Source organism: Ahaetulla prasina, chromosome 1, assembly GCF_028640845.1.
Source record: "Ahaetulla prasina isolate Xishuangbanna chromosome 1, ASM2864084v1, whole genome shotgun sequence".
In the NCBI taxonomy this organism is placed as follows: Eukaryota; Metazoa; Chordata; class Lepidosauria; order Squamata; family Colubridae; genus Ahaetulla; species Ahaetulla prasina.
In genome coordinates this window covers 236,743,075-236,760,680 of record NC_080539.1, presented here as the reverse complement: position 1 = coordinate 236,760,680, position 17,606 = coordinate 236,743,075, and the positions used below count along the sequence as shown (strand labels likewise).

Genomic DNA, 17,606 nt, shown 5'->3' with positions numbered 1-17,606 from the left:
ACTTTATTTATTCTATTATTACATTTACGCACCATCAAATCTGATGGATCCACAGCAGCTTTGTTCCAACAATTTCATAACAGGAATTTTTAATATTTAACGACTGTTTTATCCATTTCCTCAAATAGCTGCTCTGTTCTCTTTCCTAATCTAATCCTAACAATGGTCCAAGGCATAAAAGAAAAAAGGGGAATATTTCCAGCATTTTTTTTTCTGGAGGATTTCACCAGGGGTGAAATTCAAAATTTTTCCCTAACGGTTCTGTGGGCGTGGCTTGGTGGGCATTGCAGGGGAATGATATTGCAAAATCTCCATTCCCACCCCACTCTGGGGCCAGCCAGAGGTGGTATTTGCTGGTTCTCCGAACTGCTCAAAATTTCCACTACCGGTTCTCCAGAACCTGTGAGAACATGCTGGATTTCACCCCTGTTATAGCCTATAGTTATAGATTATAGTTGAAATACTACCCAATTGGTCAAATGAAATTTAATTCCTATTAGGAATTAAATGTGCAGGTAATCATAGTTTAGTGTTGCTCTATTGCCTCCATTTTCTATCTCATGACCTGTGTTTTTTCCCACCCTATTTTCACCTACCAACTCAAGCTCATACTCCTAATGAAGAAGACTGTAGTATACTACAGCTTAGACCTCAGTATATACATTATCCTGAGGAATGTTGGTAATTTAATATTGTAAATATACTCTTTTAAGTATCTATGGAGATTCTCAGTCATCCAGGTCATGGTTGCCCCAAAGGTGCTTTTTCAAGAGGCAGCTGGACTTTCTGGTTTTTCAGCTCAGAGCTGAAAAAACTTCTTGGATGAGAAGCGAAATGTCTTCAAAGAAAAACCAGAAAGTCCAGTTGCCTCTTGAAAAAACACCTTTGGGATAACCTTTTAAGCTTTTTTCAATACTATATTAAAATGGAATTTTGAGCAATTTTGAACTAGAGGCAATCTTCATTTAGCAACTGCTTCATTTAGCGACTGTTTACAGTAATGTCAATATTGAAAAAGTAACATTGACACCAATCATTACATCCATGATTTTCACAAATCTTTAAAGCAAAGGAAAGCTGAAGATCATAAGCATAGTTTCACTGATCCCAATTGCAGTTGTTAAATGAGGATTATTTGTATACCTAAGGTAACCCATATATCTCAGCAGCAGGAAACTATAGAAATCTAGATCTAGAATTCAAGTGTGTGTGTGTGTGTGTGTGTGGGAGAGAGAGAGAGAGAGAGAGAGAGAGAGAGACAGACAGACAGACAGACAGACAGACAGAGAGAGAGAGAGAGAGAATGCTATATTTCATTTCAAGAATGCTGTTATCCTCCCATGAAGTGGTACCTATTTATCTCTTTGCATTTTCATGCTTTCAAACTGGTTAGATGGGCAGGAGCTGGGCAGGAACGGGAGCTCGTCCCGTCATGCAGCGCTGGGGTCTCGAATCCGGCCTGTCAGCTCTCCAGCCGACAAGTTCAGAATCTTTAACTGCTGAACCATTGCACCCCTCAAATTTAAATAGATTAAAGAAATAAATAAAAACAGTATTTGATTATTCAGTAGTGTTTCATCTAACTTTTTTTTTTTTGCTAATGATTTTGTTAACATTAAAAAAACAACAACACACAGCCAACATCTTTGTACTTGTCTGGCTTGTTAGCGGTTTTTCCTCTTTTGTAAAGAAGTCTGCCATATCTGTCAGCTTTGATTTTACAACCTAGCAAGGGCATTTGCCTTCATGTTTATTTCCAAACCGCATTATCTGCATCTTGCAAACAACCAGACATGCTCAAAATACAATAGATTTTTTTATATATATGAAAGAGTGATTATTGTGCTAGAAAGTTCATTATCCCCCAAGAACACATTTAGAAATCCCGTTTTTTTAGCAAAACTCAGAAACAAATTAAACTAAAAATGTCAAAAAATGAATTGGCAATCACTCAGCAACATAAACAAGTACACAGATCTTGGTTTGTTTTCTTCCTCAGGAGGTCTTTATTGTTCAGCCAAAAAGCTGACTGCAAGTGAATGCAACAATGTCTACCTGCTTGTGCGGCTTTGAGACTCTTTATGCGTTAAGGAAATGCCATACCAGCTGTGTGTTTTGTGATTGTTTCACTTCTACTGGACCCCTCTTTGACTGGAAATAAAAGCAGGGGAAAGCAAAGCAAGCACAAGTGGTCTCTGCAAAGGTCTATCACATACATCACAAGGCTTCCATGTTGAGGGACCCTGAGGGTTGATTTTTTTTTTTTTAGTTTCGTTTCTAAGTTAACTAAGTATAATGTGGACAAGATATACAGTAGTGGCCAAAATTGTGGAAACCTTTTGGGAAAAGTGTATTTTCTAAAACTAGCTAATAACACTTTTTTGGGGGGAGTAGTACCATAAAATTAAATATCAATGGAAAGATAATTTAATAAAGAACATAATGCAATACCGTTTATGAAGGATTTGCTATTAGAATAGCAGTTATAGTATAAAGAAGAAAAGTGAAACACATAGAAAAAATGAGATATATAAAAATTATCACCATAGAAAAAATGAAATATAGAAAAATTATCACCATGTCAGTTAATAGTTGGGTAACCTTTAGCATGAAGTACACCCTTACAACGTCTTCCTATAGAGTGAACTAAGTCTTTTAGTTCTGCAGCTGTTATAGTGTGAAACCAAGATTGAATGATTGCTTCTATTAACTGGGTTTTATTGCTGGGTCACTTCTGACTAACAAGTTTCTTTAGTTGGCTCCATAGATTTTCAGTTGGGTTAAGGTCTGGGCTATTCCCAGGCCATTCCAGCAGTGGAATAAGATTATCTTGAAACTCCTAAAAACAAAGTGGTGTTGTTAGCCATCAAACCTCAGAAATACACTTTTCCCAAAAGATTTCCACAATTTTGGCCACTACTGTAGGATAGCATAGAAGCTTGGATATCCCCCTGAACAAATGGACTTTTATTAAGTAAAACTGATTCACTTCTTTTTACAAATGATTTATATCCTATAAATTCTAGCTTATTCTAACATTATTCCCAATCACATTTCCTGATGGGGAGCTAATCCTAGGCTTGGATTGAGACCCGCTCAAACCTGTTGGTCCACCTGGCCCTCCCACATCCTTTTCCCTGAGGTCCCTCTTCCTGCTACAATATAACCTGGCAGGAGTGTTGCCAATATTTGATTGGCTGTTCCATCACCCACACATTATACAACGCAGCCATATACTTCAATAAAGGTCTGTTTGACTGAAAAATAACCCATAAATAACTAATGAAAATGGCTTTCTCTGAGAGTGGTGGTTCTTAATATGTGTGCAGGGGTTAATTACCAAGGGAGCAATGGAGCATTTTGTAATTGTTTGTGTGCATGTCAAGGAACAAGATTGAGTTTACTGCTGCCAAGATGCTTGCGCAAAACAAATGAATCTGGATTTATTTATTTTTTAACTTTTTTTTGGTGGGGATAATGACATTATTTGAAACCAGAAAAGGGGTTATTGAGTCAAACAGTTTAAAAACCACTGTCTTAAACTGTTTGCCTATCATGTAGGCTATCAATCTGTCATACCTGGTGCCCTCCAGACATCTGAGATTTCAGATATGTTCTGGGAACTCTGGAAATCATAGCTCCAACACTAGAAGAAGCCTGATTATTTATAGAGTTTATTATTTCTTGGATTTATATTCTCTTCCTGGGGCTGAAGACACACCACAGTGTGTGGTGTGTCTTCATTATTTATTCATAACAACCCTGTGAGCCAAGAGTGAGTGGCTGAGTAAGGAGTTGAGCCTGGAGTTATATCAGTATCCCAACCAATGTAGCTCAATTTACTGGTTAAGGCCATACATGCTAATAAATGGGAAGATCTTAAAAGAGGAAGAATGAAAAAAGAACAATGGAGACAGAGAAGTACAGAATCTTATCATCTTGGCTGATAACTTTTGATAGCACTATATAAACAAATTGTAAATATTTAAAAGTGAGTAGTCCTGTGCGATTCCCATCGTAACAAATGAATAATGGAAGGTCAAAGATTGTTTCCTATTCACAGTTTGATCTTATGCAGAATTTTTCAGGGCTGGGTTGAAATGCAATAATTACACATTTTAGTATGAGATCAGTGGTTTGTTTCAGGAAAAGGTAATCAATATGGCAATTTATCTACCTAGTACTTACTTAATACTTTTGGGACTGGAATGGGGAAAGAATAGAGATTAGGTGTAAAGAAGCAAGCAAGCAAACAAGCAAGCAAGGGAATTTCTTATAGTGAATCTCCTTTTGTCCTGGTTTCTGAAAAATCACTGAAAATCTTTGGAGATTGTCCTTTCCTGTTAGGCTAATGGGCTAAAAATGGAATAACTACTTCAGGTTAGGCCAGATTCCCCAACCTTCCATTTCCAAGAGGATAATTCACCCACTTGCAACCTGACAAAGATTAAATAATATTGAATACATTTCAGTGAATATAATATAATAATAATAATAATAATAATAATAATAATAATAATAATAATAATAATAATAATAATAATAATAATAATAATAATAATATTTTAATTTGTATACCGCCCTTCTCCCGAAGGACTCAGGGCAGTGAATAGGCAAGTAAAATACAAACAAAAACATACACAATATTAAAACAACCCTTAAGAAACTTATTAAATTAGCCAGGAAATTTAAAATAACATTACACCCTATAAAATTACATAAATTTAAAACCCATTAAATTCAATTAAAATTTAAAAATCAGGCCAGTCCAGCCATATGAAATAAATAGGTTTTAAGTTCGCGGCGAAAGGTCCTAAGGTCAGGTAATTGTCAAAGCCCAAGGGGAAGCTCGTTCCACAGGGTAGGAGCCCCCACAGAGAAGGCCCTCCCCCTGGGGGCCGCCAGTCGACACTGTTTGGCTGCTGGCACCCTGAGGAGTCCCTCTCTGTGGGAACACACCGGATGCTGGGAGATAGAAGATGGCAGTAGACGGTCCCGTAAGTAACCCGGTCCTAAGCCATGGAGCGCTTTAAAGGTGGTAACCAATACCTTGAAGCGCACCTGGAAAACAACAGGTAGCCAGTGCAGTCTGTGCAGGATAGGGGTTACGTGGGAGCTCCGAACCGCTCCCTCAATAACCCGCGCAGCCGCATTTTGGACTAGCTGAAGTCTCCGAGTGCTCTTCAAGGGGAGCCCCATGTAGAGAGCATTGCAGTAGTCCAAGCGAGAGGTAACGAGAGCATGAGTGACCGTGCATAGGGCATCCCGGTCCAGGAAGGGACGCAACTGGCGGATCAGGCGAACCTGATAAAAAGCTCTCCTGGAGACGGTCGTCAAATGATCTTCAAAGGACAACCGCCCATCCAGGAGCATGTCCAAGTTGCGTACCCTCTCCATCGGGGCCAACGACTCGCCCCCGACGGACAGCCGCATCTGCAGCTGACTGTACCGGGGTGCCGGCATCCATAGCCACTCCATCTTGGAGGGATTAAGTTTGAGCCTGTTCCTCCCCATCCAGACCTGTATGGCTTCCAAACACCGGGACAGCATTTCGACAGCTTTGCTGGGGTGGCCCGGGGTGGAAAAGTACAGCTGCATGTCATCAGCGTACAGTTGGTATCTCACCACAAAACCACTGATGATCTCACCAGCGACTTCATGTAGATGTTGAACAGGAGGGGTGAGAGAATCGATCCCTGAGGCACCCCACACATGAGGCACCTCGGAGTCGATCTCTGCCCCCCTGCCAACACCGTCTGCGTCCGGTCAGAGAGGTAGGAGGAGAACCACTGATAAACGGTGCCTCCCACTCCCAGCTCCTCCAACCGGCACAGCAGGATACCATGATCAATGGTATCAAAAGCCGCTGAGAGGTCTAATAGGACCAGGGTAGAGGAATAACCCTTATCCCTGGCCCTCCAGAGATCATCCACCAGCGTGACCAAAGCTGTCTCCATACTGTATCCGGGCTGAAAGCCAGACTGGAACGGGTCTAGAATAGAACAGAACAGAACAGAACAGAACAGAATTTTTTATTGGCCAAGTGTGATTGGACACACAAGGAATTTGTGTTGGTGCATATGCTCTCAGTGTACATAAAAGAAAAGATACATTCATCAAGAATCATAAAGTACAACACTTAACAATAGTCATAGAATACAAATTAGCAATCAGGAAACAATCAATATCAATATAAATCGTAAGAATACAAGCAACAAAGTTACAGTCATACAGTCATAAGTGGAAGGCGATGGTAATGGGAACGATGAGAAGATGAGAAGATTAATAGTGCAGACTTAGTACATAGTTTGACAGTGTTGAGGGAATTATTTGTTTAACAGAGTGATGGCATTCAGGAAAAAACTGTTGTTGTGTCTAGTTGTTCTGGTGTGCAGTGCTCTATAATGTCGTTTTGAGGGTAGGAGTGGAAACAGTTTATGTCCAGGATGTGAGGGATCTGTAAATATTTTCACAGCCCTCTTTTTGACTCATGCAGTATACAGGTCCTCAATGGAAGGAAGGGTTATAAATTCATATATGAATTTAGAAGGAAAATGGGGAGCAGAAGTTGAGATAGACATTCTTTTGTTATAGAAGAAACTTAAGATCCATTTGTCCCCTGCATTCAATGGGAATTATTTTTTTCCAGTTTTTTTTAAATTTTATTTTATTAAAAAGACAGTGCCCTGTCAGGATAACAATGCAAATAAAGCAGAGCCAGAGAGAAATCAATGGTAAATCTTAACATACAAGCTAATAACTATAACTGTACTATGTTAACAGTAATTATAGTAATATAACCAAAACAAAATGGGAAAATAAAAGTTTTCCTTTATTTTCTCAATGGGAATTATTAAAGGGAAGGAATTGGGGGGGGGACACATAATCATGAACTAATAGAGATATTTTCTTCGTGATAGTAGTTACATCCAGTCAAATTATGGTCAGTCTCTCTCCACTAAGAATAAGAAAAAAGCATAATAATCAGTAGGGCTCTGGTGACTCATATCTTATATAATATAATATAACAACAGAGTTGGAAGGGACCTTGGAGGCCTTCTAGTCCAACCCCCTGCCCAGGCAGGAAACCCTACACCATCTCAGTCAGATGGTTATCCAACATTTTCTTAAAAATTTCCAGTGTTGGAGCATTCACAACTTCTGCAGGCAAGTCGTTCCATTTATTAATTGTTCTAACTGTCAGGAAATTTCTCCTTAGTTCTAAGTTGCTTCTTTCTTTGATCAGTTTCCACCCATTGCTTCTTGTTCTACCCTCAGGTGCTTTGGAGAACAGCCCGACTCCCTCTTCTTTATGGCAACCCCTGAGATATTGGAACACTGCTATCATGTCTCCCCTAGTCCTTCTTTTTATTAAACTAGACATACCCAGTTCCTGCAACTCTTCTTCATATGTTTTAGCCTCCAGTCCCCTAATCATCTTTGTTGCTCTTCTCTGCACTCTTTCTAGAGTCTTAACATCTTTTTTACATCGTGGTGACAAAAACTGGATGCAATATTCCAAGTGTGGCCTTACCAAGGCATTATAAAGTGGCACTAACACTTCACGAGATCTTGATTCTATCCCTCTGTTTATGCAGCCCAGAACTGTGTTGGCTTTTTTAGCAGCTGTTGCACACTGCTGGCTCATATCTAAATGGTTATCCACTAGGACTCCAAGATCCCTCTCACAGGTACTACTATTGAGCAAGGTACCACATATACGGTACCTGTGCATTTTGTTTTTTTTGCCTAAATGTAGAACCTTACTTTTTTCACTGTTGAATTTCATTTTGTTAGATAGCGCCCAATGTTCAAGTCTGTCAAGATCTTTCTGTAACTTGAGCCTATCTTCTGGAGTGTTGGCTATTCCTGCCAGCTTGGTGTCATCTGCAAATTTGATGAGTTCCCCATCTATCCCCTCGTCCAAGTCATTGATGAAGATGTTGAAGAGTACTGGGCCTAAAACAGAGCCTTGGGGTACTCCACTGCATACTTCTCTCCATGTGGATGTAGTTCCGTTGAGGACTACATGTTGAGTGCGGTTGGTCAGCCAGTTATGAATCCATCTGGTGGTGGTGCTGTCTAACTCACATTTTTCTACTTTATCTAGTAGTAGGTTATGGTCTACTTTATCAAATGCTTTACTGAAGTCCAAGTAAATTATATCGACAGCATTCCTCTGGTCTACTAATTTTGTCATTTTGTCAAAGAATGTGATAAGATTAGTCTGGCATGATCTGTTTTTGACAAACCCATGTTGGCTTTTGGTTATTATTTTGTTTGCTTCTAGGTGTTCGGTGATTCGTTGCTTGATTATCTTTTCCAGAATCTTCCCCGGTATTGAGGTCAGGCTGATAGGTCTGTAGTTTCCTGGATCTGTTTTTTTCCCTTTTTTGAAGATGGGAACTACATCAGCTCTTTTCCAGTCCTCTGGCAGCTCCCCTGTGCTACAGGATCTTTGAAAGATATAGTTCAGTGGTTCTGAAATCATGTCTGACAGTTCCTTCAGAACCTTGGGGTGTAATCCATCCGGTCCTGGTGATTTGAACTCGTCTAGGGTAGACAGGTGTTCACTTACCATTTTCTTCCCTATTTTAACTTGTGTTTCTAATCTGTTTTTTGTAGTGCTGTTTTTGATAGGTTGGATTGTTTTTTCCTTTTGTGTAAAGACAGATGCAAAATATGAGTTAAGTAGATCTGCTTTCTCCCTGTTGCTTGTCATCTTCTTGCCACTTTCTCCCAGCAATGGGCCAATTGTTTCCTTGACTTTTTTCTTGTTTTTAACATGTTGGAAGAAGCTTTTTTTTTTTTACTTTTGTCGCTAGCCTTTGTTCACTGTGAGCCTTAGCTTTCCTCACTTCATCTTTACAGGCTCGGGCTATTTGCTGATATTCTGCCTTAGTTATTTGCCCCTCTTTCCACTTTTTATATGTGTCCTTTTTGTCTTTCAATTTATCAGATAGTTCTTTATGCATCCATGCTAATTTCTTTTGAGATCTACTATTTTTCTTCTTCATTGGTATTGTGTTAGACTGCGCTTTTATAATCTCACTTTTCAAAATTTCCCAAGCTTCTTGAGTTGTTTTCCCCCTGAGGATTCTCATCCATTGAATCCTTCTCAAGCTCTCTCTAAGTTTACTGAAATTAGCTCTCTTAAAGTCCAAGACTCTAGTTTGACTTTGTTCTACTATTTGTATTTGCTTAATGTCAAATTCCAATATTGCATGGTCACTTGCCCCCAAGGTTCCTGTAGCTTCAACACCTTCTATCATGTTAGTGAGAATTAAGTCCAGTATGGCTGATCCCCTTGTTGCCTTTTTCTATTTTTTGGGAAACAAAGTTGTCTGCTAGGTTTGTTAGGAACCTGTTGGATCTTCCACTTGGTGCAGAGTTTGTTTCCCAGTTGATGTCAGGGTAGTTAAAATCCCCCATTACTACTGTGATGTGCTTCCTACATACCTTAGTTAGCTGACTAGCAAAAAGTTCATCTACTTCCTCTGTTTGGTTGGGTGGCCTATAGTATAGACCTATGGCAATATCGTTTTTCACCCCTTTTATATTGACCCAAATACATTCAAGATGATTTTCATCATTGTTGTGCTCTATTTCTGTAGAGATGTAGTTATTTCTTATATATAGTGCAACTCCACTTCCTCTTTTATTTGGTCTATTTCTTTTAAATAATTTATATCCCTCTAGCTGTATGTTCCATTTGTCAGTTTCATCCCACCAAGTTTCCGGAATGGCAACAATATCATAACTGCCCTCATTTACTTGAATTTCTAATTCACCCTGTTTATTCCTCATACTCTGTGCATTGGTATATAGACCAATGGTGTACAATGGTGTATCTTCCTCTGAACAATTCTACCATATTTTTTATAGATTATTATTTTATAGATTATTATTATGGTGAGATAGAATACATTGCTAATATAGAGTAAGATGTTATTTTTCCTAATCCCTTGTGGATTTTAAAATCACTTCACTATCCCAGGGTAACCTTCATCGAATGCTGTTGAGTTCAAAGTTATTCATAGTATTATACCCATCTTCTTTGTGGGGCAGAGAGTATGGAGAGATGCATCATACTATTGTCAGTCTTATAAAATGAGTTTAGCTAAAGAAGGGGCTATATTGGGTGTGATTTGAGAATAGTCCTGGTGACTATTTCTTCTGTTTCACTGCCAGACAATCCTCGAATATCTGCAGCCACCATCTCGACTCAAACATATCACATATCAAGTTCTGCTTAAGACTTACTAGAACATTTAAAGGAATCCTTGAAGAAGTCACAACAAAGAATAATCAAGGATGGAGAAGAAATTCTAGAACAACTTGCCTTCTGATTCCCAGGTAGTATGTATGGCAGTAGTAGTAGTAGTGGTAGTAGTAGTAGTAGTAGTAGTAGTAGTAGTAGTAGTATTCAAAATGCAATTGTCAACTTTTGCATTGCTTTCTAGCTCTGGGAGATGGATGTTTTCAAAGGATTGTCCAGAAATTAAAGATAATTCTCAGCCAGGATTATGTTATTTCATTTTCCTATCAGATTAGTTTTGTTTCTAAGTATTTTTCTAAGTATTTACAAGATGAATGTATTAAAATATAAAACCTAAAGTAATCTCTTTTGAAGAATCTTGATTTTATATATATATATATATATATATATATATATATATATATGTAGGTCTTTGGTTATTCGGGTTTTCTCCGCGTAAAATTGGAAGTGTCTTGGCGGCGTTTCGAAGTCTCATTCGTCATCTTCAGGCTTCAGCTTCGTGCTTCTGGGAGCAATGTGTGATTGCAGCTGTTTCTTCCTTTTTAACTGCTAGTGGGGGTTTGAACTGATTGGGTGGGAGCTTGGCTGTGCTCTGATTGGATGGGGGTTTTTTTGTGCTCTGATTGGCTGGGGGTGTGTCCTGTTTGGGTGGGGGCTTGGTTGTGCTCAGATTAGTCTGAGTTGCAGGGGGATTTGAGCTGGTGAGCTGCATTGCTGTTGTTTGGCTTCGTGTTTGTGGTCGTGCTACATCTTCATAGTGGGTGTCTGTCTGCTGTATGTATGGATTGGAGGGGTTTGAAATGGCTAATGTTGCAGCTGCGGTCTGGCTTCTGGTCCTTGGTCGTGCTTCATGATCAGTGTGGGTTTGGGTCTGCTTTCTGGGTGGATGTGTGGTGGTGACATCCTGTGTGGACCTCGTGAGTGTGGGTCTGGTGTCATTCCTCGTGTTAGGGACTCGTTTATCAATAAGGGTGGGTTTCCAAATGGCTGGTAGGCGGGAGGTATCATCTCGTTTGTTCATGCTGTGTGGGCGTTTTTCTATCTCGATGGCTTCTCTGATTATTCTGTTGTTAAAGTGTTCAGTTTTGGCGATAGTTCTGGTCTTTTTAAAGTCAATATCGTATCCTGTGGCTTTAAGGTGTTGGACCAGGGAAGAAGTTGGTTCCTCTTTTTTGACTGAGTTCTTGTGTTCTTCAATGCGTGCACTTATTCTTCTGTTGGTTTGTCCGATGTATGTGGTGGGGCAGGCGGTGCATGGGATTTCATATACTCCTTGATTTTCTAACTCAATTTTGTCTTTGGGGTTTCTTAGGATGGTGGATATTTTTTTGGTTTGTGCAGAATGCTGTCTTGATGTTATGCTTGTGGAGGATCTTGCTGATTCTGTCTGTGGTGCCTTTTATATATGGGAGGAGGGCTGTGCCGTTTTCTTGTTCTCTGTCTTGGATTTTAGTGGGGGGTTCTTTTTGGATTAGCTTGGTAATCTTATTTCTTTGGAATCCATTGGATGTTAGTACGTTAGTGATAGTGTCCAGTTCGGGTTTTAGGTGTTGTTCATCAGCTAAGCATTTTGTTCTGGAGATGAGTGTCTTGGCTACGGAGTTGATCTGTGCTGGGTGGTGGTGTGAGAGTGCGTGCAGATAGCGGTTTGTGTGTGTTTTCTTCTGGTAGATGGTGTGTCCTAGGGAGCCATTGGGTTTTCTGTAGACTAAGACATAGACTAACTTCCCTTCCTGGATGTCTTAGTCTACAGAAACCCAATGGCTCCTAGGACACACCATCTACCAGAAGAAAACACACACAAACCGCTATCTGCACGCACTCTCACACCACCACCCAGCACAGATCAACTCAGAGCCAAGACACTCATCTCCAGAACAAAATGCTTAGCTGATGAACAACACCTAAAACCCGAACTGGACACTATCACTAACGATTAACATCCAATGGATTCCAAACAAATAAGATTACCAAGCTAATCCAAAAAGAACACCCCACTAAAATCCAAGACAGAGAACAAGAAAACGGCACAGCCCTCCTCCCATATATAAAAGGCACCACAGACAGAATCAGCAAGATCCTCCACAAACACAACATCAAGACAGCATGCTGCACAAACAGAAAATATCCACCATCCTAAGAAACCCCAAAGACAAAATTGAGTTAGAAAATCAAGGAGTATATGAAATCCCATGCACCGCCTGCCCCACCACATACATTGGACAAACCAACAGAAGAATAAGTGCACGATTGAAGAACACAAGAACTCATTCAAAAGAGGAACTAACTTCTTCCCTGGTCCAACACTTTAAAGTCACAGGACATGATATTGACTTTAAAAGACCAGAACTATCGCCAAAACTGAACACTTTAACAACAGAATAATCAGAGAAGCCATTGAGATAGAAAACGCCCACACAGCATGAACAAACGAGATGACACCTCCGCCTACCAGCCATTTGGAAACCCGCCTTATTGACAAACGAGTCCCTAACACGAGGAATGACACCAGACCCACACTCACAAGGTCCACACAGGATGTCACCACCGCACATCCACCCAGAAAGCAGACCCAAACCCACACTGATCATGAAGCACGACCAAGGACCAGAAGCCAGACCGCAGCTGCAACATTAGCCATTTCAAACCCTCCAATCCATTCATGCAGCAGACTGACACCCACTATGAAGATGTAGCACGACCACAAAGCCAAACAACAGCTATGCAGCTCACCAGCTCAAATCCCCCTGCAGCACAGACTAGACTGAGCACAACCAAGCCCCCACCAACACAGGACACACCCCCAGCCAATCAGAGCACAGAAAAACCCCCAGCCAATCAGAGCACAGCCAAGCTCCCACCCAATCAGTTCAAACCCCCACTAGCAGTTAAAAGGAAGAAACAGCTGCGATCACACATTGCTCCCAGAAGCACGAAGCTGAAGCCTGAAGATGACGAATGAGACTTCGTCGAAACGTCGCCAAGACACTTCCAATTTTACACGGGAGAAAACCCGAACAACCAAAGACCTATATATATATATATATATATATATTAATTAAAGTCTTTTCATAGTGAAATTAGTTACCTGTAGCTAACCGGTTAATTGCTTTCAAAGGTATTTATAATAGTCTGTTATCAAATTTTTTTACTCAGATATGTTAACTCTACTGGATACAGTAGGATTTACTTTTATATGAGAATAAATACAATTAATTATAGCTGGATTTTGGGATCTCTGTTGAGAAAAAAAATATATTTCTAAATAAGAAATCTCTTTCCAGGCAGATTATTTTAATAAGATAATTATTTTGTACTAAATCTTTCAACACAGATACAATGCATTCCTATAGTTCATATTGTGCTTCATTTCATTTATGGCCAGATGGATTGAAAATGTCTTCGCCATTCATGAGATCCCAACTTTCAATTATTTTCTTTTTGATATTTGCTTTATCTCCTCAGCCAACCATGCAGTTCATGATTTATGCCCAGTGTAGGGATAAGTTGTTTAGAAAAAAGTGTCACAGTTTATGAAGGTGGAAAAAGAAGGAAATGTTCTTCACGGTAAGTATACAATAGAAGTGTTTGTTATGGACGCTATGAAAATTGATTTAGGCCTATTTAGAAGCATTAGAATATTAAACAATGAAATTGGCTACTTCCTTTCTGTCACTGTTGGAGTCAAAAAATTGCTGTTCAGAAAAGGCTTAACTATTTGTATATTTATTTATTTTGTAAGACTGTCCATCTCAGACAGTCTTACAAAATCAGACTTCAGACTTATTTAAAAATAATACTTAAAAACAAGGAAAAAAACACAGATCAAAATTATAAACAACACATATTGAAGTTGAGAAAAAACCAATAACAATTAGCAAAACCAGAATATTGGCTCAGCCAGACATCTAATGTAAATATATAATAGTATAGGTCATGAGATTGGCCCCAACCTTCCTGACCTTCCATAAGAGCCTAAAAATCTGGCACTTCCAGTTACCTTAGGGCTCCAATGATGGACCATCAGAATAGAGGCAGTTGATCAATCAACAATAGATCCCACCTCCCCCCCCATCTGCTCCCATCCTTCCCATCTTTTAATTTGGTTGTAGTATTTGGATTTTTTATTAACTTATTTATATTTTTAATTTACATACTGTAATTTTTATCTTTTATGATTGTAAACTGTCCACAGTTACCTTGAGGTAAGATGGGTGGCCTATAAATTTAATAAGATAGATAGATAGATAGATAGATAGATAGATAGATAGATAGATAGATAGATAGATAGATAGATAGATAGATATGAATAAATGGATAAGTACATCTCCTAAGACCTAAGATTAATAGTAAGATATAGTTTGTGATCATATCTGCACAACCTTAATCATACTGGAATAAGCCTAAAAAACTGAATCTCTCTCCCCCCGCATCTCTCTCTCCCCCGCCCCTCCCTCTCTCACACGCAATTGAATTCTCAATGATTCAGAAGTATCAAATTATTAATCTGAGAATTTGAACTGAGTATAATGACTAGCTGCTTTATTTTTCGTCTGATTCAAAGCTGAACTGAGTAGGAAGAAGACAGTTTAATTCAATTTTGCTGGAGATCCCTCTAACCATGGTTGGTTAAGTGTGGACCGTATTCTTTTTAAAACTGACTTTACTTGATGACAAGATAAACGAGTTAGTGAGAGTGCAGTGACCCCCCCCCTTGGCTGCCATTTCTCATACACTAGAACTCCTGCTAACACATCTTCAAATTCTATTTACTGTACATTGGCTCACTGGTAGGAAAATGGATGCTCAGCATGTGATTTGGTATTTTCTACAAAGTGCAACAAAGATTTACTTTGTTTGTGAGCTTACAGATCTCATGCCTCACATTCACAATCATGGCAATGTTCTGAAAACACAACTGATAATTTTGATTTAGATATAATGGGAAGGTCAGCTTGCAAAACACCATTCAAAAAACCTTCTGCATTTAAACACATACAGATAATCAATCTCTACAGCGCATTTCATTGAAACCAAGGGTTTCATGGTAGAAATTGAAGTAAAGTATTTTAGAAATTGCAGGATGCTTACCACCATCTCTGGCTATAACTGTCCAGTTTAAATAGCTATTATGAAATCTGAAATTACAACAAATCTTGTTTCTTCTTATCTTCATGTACTGTGTATGCTAATTTCAAGTAAAAGGTGGCAATTTGCTGGGAAGAATGTCACTGTCATGAAATACACCAATAACTATAATTTTGAGTTGAAAGGTGACTCTACTTTCAGAATACGGAATGTGGAAAGCTTGTTATAAGAGTCTCATCTAACATTATCCAAATATAGCAGATCTTGTGTTCTTCTCTATCCTACTGCCTCAATTCCAGGAGTGAAATCCAGCAGGTTCTGACAGGTACTGGAGAACTGGTAGCGGAAATTTTGAGCAGTTCGGAGAACCGGTAGTAAAAATTTTGAGTGGTTTGGAGAACTGGCAAATACCACCTCTGCTGATCCTAGAGTGGGGTGGGAATGGGAATTATCCTTCCCCTGCCATGTATCATTCCCTTGTCATGCCCACCAAGCCACACCACACCCACCAAGCCACGCCCACAGAACCGGTAGTAAAAAAAATTGGATTTCACCACTGCTCAGTTCCATATACGCTGAAGCCTGTTTAATAAGTTTTCATAAGTTATTGTAAGAGTAAACAAAAGCTGCACTCTTTTTATAGAGCATGCCCAAAATGTATTTAATTGTATTGCCATTTAATTGTATTCCCCTTTTATTAATAGGTACCACTGTTTGAAACAATGCCTTACCTTCTTTGCACAGTGAAGACCACTGTATCCACTTCTACAAGCACAAACATTGGGTTGGATGCATCGGCCTCCAAAAAGGCATTTTGGTTCACAAAGAGCTGTGACAAAAACAACACATTTGTATTATTTCTAAACTCACATTAAACATGGTTTTCCTTTGAATCACTTATGGCCTCCATCTTCACCTTTCCAGAAGCAAGTGCAAATGTGGCTTTTCTGAAAGGTCTTTGGGGTTAATTGTTTTTAGCAATATGACTTTTTTATAATTCTATGATTTCTTAGCTTTGTATTCTTAGTTAATAATATCAATTGGATTTTGGACAATGCTTTAATGACAATCATTCAAGTTTATGCTTCAACCGCTGATGCAGAAGAAGATGAGGTTGATAAGTGTTATAAATAACTTCAATCTGAGATAAAAGAATCCACAAGGAGGATGTGCTGCTTGAGACTAGAGACTGGAATGCCAAAGTTGGAAATATGCAGTGGTTCACTTAATAATAGTGGCAAGAAAGGTTGTAAAATGGGGCAAGATTCACTCAACAGCTGTCTTGCTTAACAACAGAACTTTTGGGCTCAATTGTGGTTGTAAGGAAAGGACTATCCATAGTTGGATTTTTGCTTAGGAAACTAAACTGAAGCAGGTTATAATGACTTATTATTTTGTGTCTCTCCAATAATTTCTTCATAGCTAACACTATCTTCAAATGAGTGAAACATCTGCATATATGGACATCACCAGATGACATACAAAGAAACCAAATTGACTAAATTATTGATAAAAGGAAGTGGGAAGATCCCAATTAGAGCATCAAAGACTGTGAAACAAATCATGAATTGCTCATGTGCAATTCCAGGTTAAACTAAGGAAGATGGAAAACCAGTCAATTTCTTTGATATGATCTTGAACATATAGAATAGCTCTTATTTTCAAGGAGAATCTCAGGAATCATTTTGAAGTCCTGAACCTCACCGACAGAGAATCAAAAGAACTATGGAATGAACTCTGAGATGTCACTAAAGATGAATGAGAATTTTTTTCGCTAAAAATGAAAAGAAAAAAAATCCCAGAAGAAAGCAAACTGGATGTCAAAACAGAGCAGAACTTTCCAAGAGAAGAGAAGCCAAAGCCAAGAAAGACAATCATTTTAGGATAGAACTTAACAAAGAATCTGAGAGAGTTGTGAGAAGATACAATTGTTCTCTCCCAATGGGAATCTCTTCATATGAATACTTTACTTTCATTGACAGTTATCTGGAGTGTTAGTCAAGGTTCACTGTTATTCAAGGTATCTATACGAAAAACAATGTGTGTGTGTGTGTGTGTGTGTGTGTGTGTGCGTGTGTGCGCGCGTATAGAGAATAGCTTTTGTGGATAGAAATGCTTTATCTTGTTTTTTCATGTTTTATTCTCCTTGTCTTTATCCTACTATCTCGACACAATGGTTAGAGTCATAAAAAATGCTACTTCTCTATAAGAAAGGTACAAATATTTGATACATGCTTGT

General features: G+C 38.9%; 1 protein-coding gene across 1 annotated transcript in view; it reads right to left on the bottom strand.

The window, feature by feature from the left end:
• LOC131203499 (delta-like protein 4) overlaps positions 1-17,606 on the bottom strand; it is a 116,087-nt gene that overhangs the window by 2,425 nt on the left and 96,056 nt on the right. Inside the window, exon 9 of the mRNA XM_058193835.1 lies at positions 16,099-16,196. Within this exon, the coding sequence (XP_058049818.1) occupies positions 16,099-16,196 (98 nt within the window). The remainder of the gene's footprint in view (positions 1-16,098; positions 16,197-17,606) is intronic.